This window comes from Polypterus senegalus, chromosome 18 (genome assembly GCF_016835505.1).
Source record: "Polypterus senegalus isolate Bchr_013 chromosome 18, ASM1683550v1, whole genome shotgun sequence".
In the NCBI taxonomy this organism is placed as follows: Eukaryota; Metazoa; Chordata; class Cladistia; order Polypteriformes; family Polypteridae; genus Polypterus; species Polypterus senegalus.
The window spans coordinates 50319350-50323748 of record NC_053171.1 but is presented as its reverse complement, the minus strand read 5'-3'; the positions used below and the strand labels follow the sequence as shown (position 1 = coordinate 50323748).

General features: G+C 40.9%; 1 protein-coding gene across 2 annotated transcripts in view; it reads left to right on the top strand.

The window, feature by feature from the left end:
* The window catches only part of knl1 (kinetochore scaffold 1), a 60176-nt gene extending 58175 nt beyond the window's left edge, over positions 1-2001 (top strand). For both annotated transcript variants that reach the window (XM_039741244.1, XM_039741245.1), the window contains exon 21: positions 1731-2001. In XM_039741244.1, coding sequence (XP_039597178.1) covers positions 1731-1854 — 124 coding nt within the window. In that variant the 3' untranslated portion in view covers positions 1855-2001. The remainder of the gene's footprint in view (positions 1-1730) is intronic.
* Positions 2002-4399: the final 2398 nt, after the last annotated feature.

Below are 4399 nucleotides of genomic sequence, written 5' to 3'. Positions count from 1 at the left end.
TCAACCTTCACAAACATATGCAGTTTTAATATCTGGAAAAATTTGGAATTAACTTGCTTAGAGATCTTTATATAGACAACGCCTTTGCATCCTATGAACAATTACATTCCAAATTTAACATTCCAGCTACACATTTCTTTCACTATCTTCAAATCAGGAACTTTGTTAAACAGAACCTTCCAGATTTTCCTCATCTTGCACCCTCATCCATGCTGGAAAAATATTGCTCAATTTCAAGGAGTTAGACTCCATCTCTACAATATATAAAATCCTTTTACAATCCCTTCCTTTCAAAGATCCAAGAGGACACTGGGAAAAGATCTCTCAATTAATATATCAGAAAAGGAGTGGAAAGTAGCAATGCAGAGAATTCACTCGAGCTCCATATGCGCAAAGCATACAATTATACAACTCAAAATTATATATCGAGCACATCTGTCTCGACTAAAACTCTCCAAAATGTTTCCAGGGCATGATCCAACCTGTAACGCTGCAAAAGCTCCCAGCCTCACTAGGTCACATGTTCTGGGCCTGCACCAAATTAACATTATTCTGGACAAAAATTTTAATTACCTCTCAGACAGCCTTGAACTCACAATCCCTCCTAACCCATTAACAGCTGTGTTTGGGGTTCTTCCAGATGGGCTTAAAGTGGAGAAAGACAAACAAATTGTGATTGCATTCACTACACTGTTGGCACGCAGACTTATTCTGATAAACTGGAAGAACCCAAACTCTCCTCTTTAAGTCAGTGGGAAACTGATGTGTTATATTATTTGAAATTGGAAAAATCAAATACTCAGTTAGAGGATCCCTACAGACTTTTTTCAAAACATGGCAGGATCTAATCAGTAATATTTTAAAATAAGTTCATAAAGCACAGAGAATTTTTAATTTAGGTATGTTTACAAGCCTTAAATTTAACGTTATTTGGCTTGCTCTCTCTCTCAGGGTGGGGATCGATCTGTTCTTAACTCAATTTTTCTTTTTGTAAAATCTTGATTGCTTTGTATGGATTGTAATAAAATTAATAAAAAAAAAAAAAATCTTTTGGCACAAAGTCTTGTCTCATAGGACATGAGTTCTTTATATTTTTTACTTTATAATTTAAAAACTGAATAAGAATCTGAAAATCTAACAACATCACATTAAAGTTCGATATACTCTGAAAGCAATGATACCACATATATATGCAGGTTTTAAAAAAAAACAGATTTAAACTGTGACAAAAATGTGTGTGAGAGAGAGAAGATATGTATAGATACAGCTCTGATCATCTAATCTAATAATCCTCTGTTATTCTGACCCTTACCCATATATAATTGCCTACACAAATATTTAACAAGCAACTAATGTCACGATGAAAGGTAGGCTGTCTTCCATTTTAAGTGCCACCACAATGAATAAATAGAGTAATAAACTTTGTACTAGAGAGGAGCCAATCCCCAGCTGCCACGGTTCACTACTTGTACAACTTACTTGAAGTCTGCTAAACTATAAAACAGAGAGAAGACAAGCATATACAGTACATGAGATTGGGTTCTCTATGTAAAATTTAAAGGTTATAAGTTTTCGTCATATACAATGTAATGTGTATTTTTATGCATTCAAGAGTAACCTGCATTGCAGTCACAAGGTATTATTGTATTTAAATCAGTTAAAGAATGACTGGAGATTTTTTCTAGATAAAAGTAAAAGTAATCTTGTTTTTGTTTTCTACCTTTTCCCAGCTTTGCTCAGTTTGAGGAAGTTGTCTCTTCTGTATCAAAAGGACCCCAATATCTGACCAGAGTGGTGGATAAAATATACCAGGAATTTCTTAGTAAAGATTACAAGCTGCCACTGTTTGTATGAAAGCGTCTTGTTACAAAAGCTTGTTTTAATTCTGTGGATATTGTAAATATTATTGTTGGTTTCTTTGTTTTGTTTTTTTTACATGTTTTAATAAATTGTAATGCTTTAATTATTTTTCCTGTTGTGTAATAAAGTTTGTTAAACATACAGATGTGTTTCTTAATTTGCTTGAAGTATCACATTTTTAATTTCTTGACATTATTTTCTAAATTACTTATAAAAGTGATATTCTCTCAAAGGGCGGCACGGTAGCGCAGTGGTAGCGCTGCTGCCTTGCAGTTAGGAGACCCGGGTTCGCTTCCCGGGTCCTCCCTGCGTGGAGTTTGCATGTTCTCCCCGTGTCTACGTGGGTTTCCTCTGGGCGCTCCGGTTTCCTCCCACAATCCAAAGACATGCAGGTTAGGTGGATTGGCGATTCTAAATTGGCCCTAGTGTGTGCTTGGTGTGTGGGTGTGTTTGTGTGTGTCCTGCGGTGGGTTGGCACCCTGCCCAGGATTGGTTCCTGCCTTGTGCCCTGTGTTGGCTGGAATTGGCTCCAGCAGACCCCCGTGACCCTGTATTCGGATTCAGCGGGTTAGACAATGGATGGATGGATGGATGGATATTCTCTCAAAGGCACTAAGTTTGCTTTTGGTGATGGTATGTATTCTGCTGATACCAGCATAGGTGAGACATCCCCACCCACAATTACAGCAGCCCATGTGTGCAGAGAGCTGAAAAGACTTCGTGCCAGCAAAGCAGCGGGTCCAGATGGTGTATCGCCACGACTGCTGAAGGCCTGTGCGTTGGAACTGGGGAGTCCTCTACAGCACATCTTCAACCTGAGCCTGGAACAGGGGAGAGTCCCAAGGCTTTGGAAAACATCTTGTATCACCCCAGTCCCAAAGGTATCTCGTCCTAATGAGCTGAATGACTTCTGGCCTGTTGCTCTGACGTCACATCTGATGAAGACCACGGAGCGGCTGCTGCTTCACCACCTGAGGCCACAGGTCCGTCACGCCCTCGACCCTCTGCAGTTTGCATACCAGGAGAAGGTGGGAGCGGATGATGCCATCATCTATATGCTACACCGATCCCTCTCCCACCTGGACAGAGGCAGTGGTGCTGTAAGATTTATGTTTTGGACTCTCTAGCGCCTTCAACACCATCCAACCTCTGCTCCTTAGAGACAAGCTGACTAAGATGGGAGTAGACTCGCACCTGGTGGCATGGATTGTGGACTATCTTACAGACAGACCTCAATATGTGCGTTGGGAACTGCAGGTCTGACATTGTGTTCAGCAATACAGGGGCGCCGCAGGGGACTGTACTTTCTCCGGTGCTGTTCAATCTATATACATCAGACTTCCAATATGACTCGGAGTCCTGCCACGTGCAAAAGTTCGCTGACGACACTGCTATTGTGGGCTGCATCAGGAGTGGGCAGGAGGAGGAGTACAGGAAGCTAATCAAAGACTTTGTTAAATGGTGCGACTCAAACTACTTACATCTTAACACCAGCAAGACCAAGGAGCTGGTGGTGGATTTTAGGAGGCCCAGGCCCCTCATGGACACTGTGATCATCAGAGGTGACTGTGTGCAGAGGGTGCAGACCAATAAATATCTGGGAGTGCAGCTGGATGACAAATTGGACTGGACTGCCAATACTGATGCTCTATGTAAGAAAGGTCAAAGCAGACTATACTTTCTGAGAAGGTTGGCATCCTTCAACATCTGCAGTAAGATGCTGCAGATGTTCTACCAGACGGTTGTGGCGAGTGCCCTCTTCTACGCGATGGTGTGCTGGGGTGGCAGCATAAAGATGAAAGACGCCTCACGCCTGGACAAACTTGTTAAGAAGGCAGGCTCCATTGTAGGATTAAAGTTGGACAGTTTAACATCTGTGGCAGAGCGACGGGCACTAAGCAAACTTCTGTCAATCATGAAGAATCCACTGCATCCACTTAATAGTGTCATCTCCAGACAGAGGAGTAGCTTCAGTGACAGACTTTTGTCACTGTCCTGCTCCACTGACAGACTGAGGAGATCGTTCCTCCCCCACACTATGCGGCTCTTATTATTGTCTGCTTTTTATTTATTTATTTTGTTTCATTTTTATTACTATTTCATTTAATATTGTTTTTTGTATCAGTATACTGCTGCTGGATTATGTGAATTTCCCCTTGGGATTAATAAAGTATCTATCTATCTATCTAACATCCAGTGTGTGCAGATCCTGATTTCCCATCATTCATTTGTTTGCTGCAGGGATGTTGTACATGTTGCCCTTTGGTGACATTTTTATTAATCAGGTTTTCCCAGCTCTAATACCTGTCACGTAAAAATGAAGTAATACTTACTGACTTTTTTATTTTATCCTGGTTATGAACTTCATTACATTGCTGCATGCATATTAGGCAGTGGAAGAGTACAGTTAAGATGGAGCTGCAGATTAGTCATCAAACGTGTGAAGACAGCACAGGTAAATGGAGACGTGCTTGTATTTACTAGAATATTTTTCAGTAAGTAGCCTTTAATTCCTTATTGCAGTATTTCCCATCCTCGG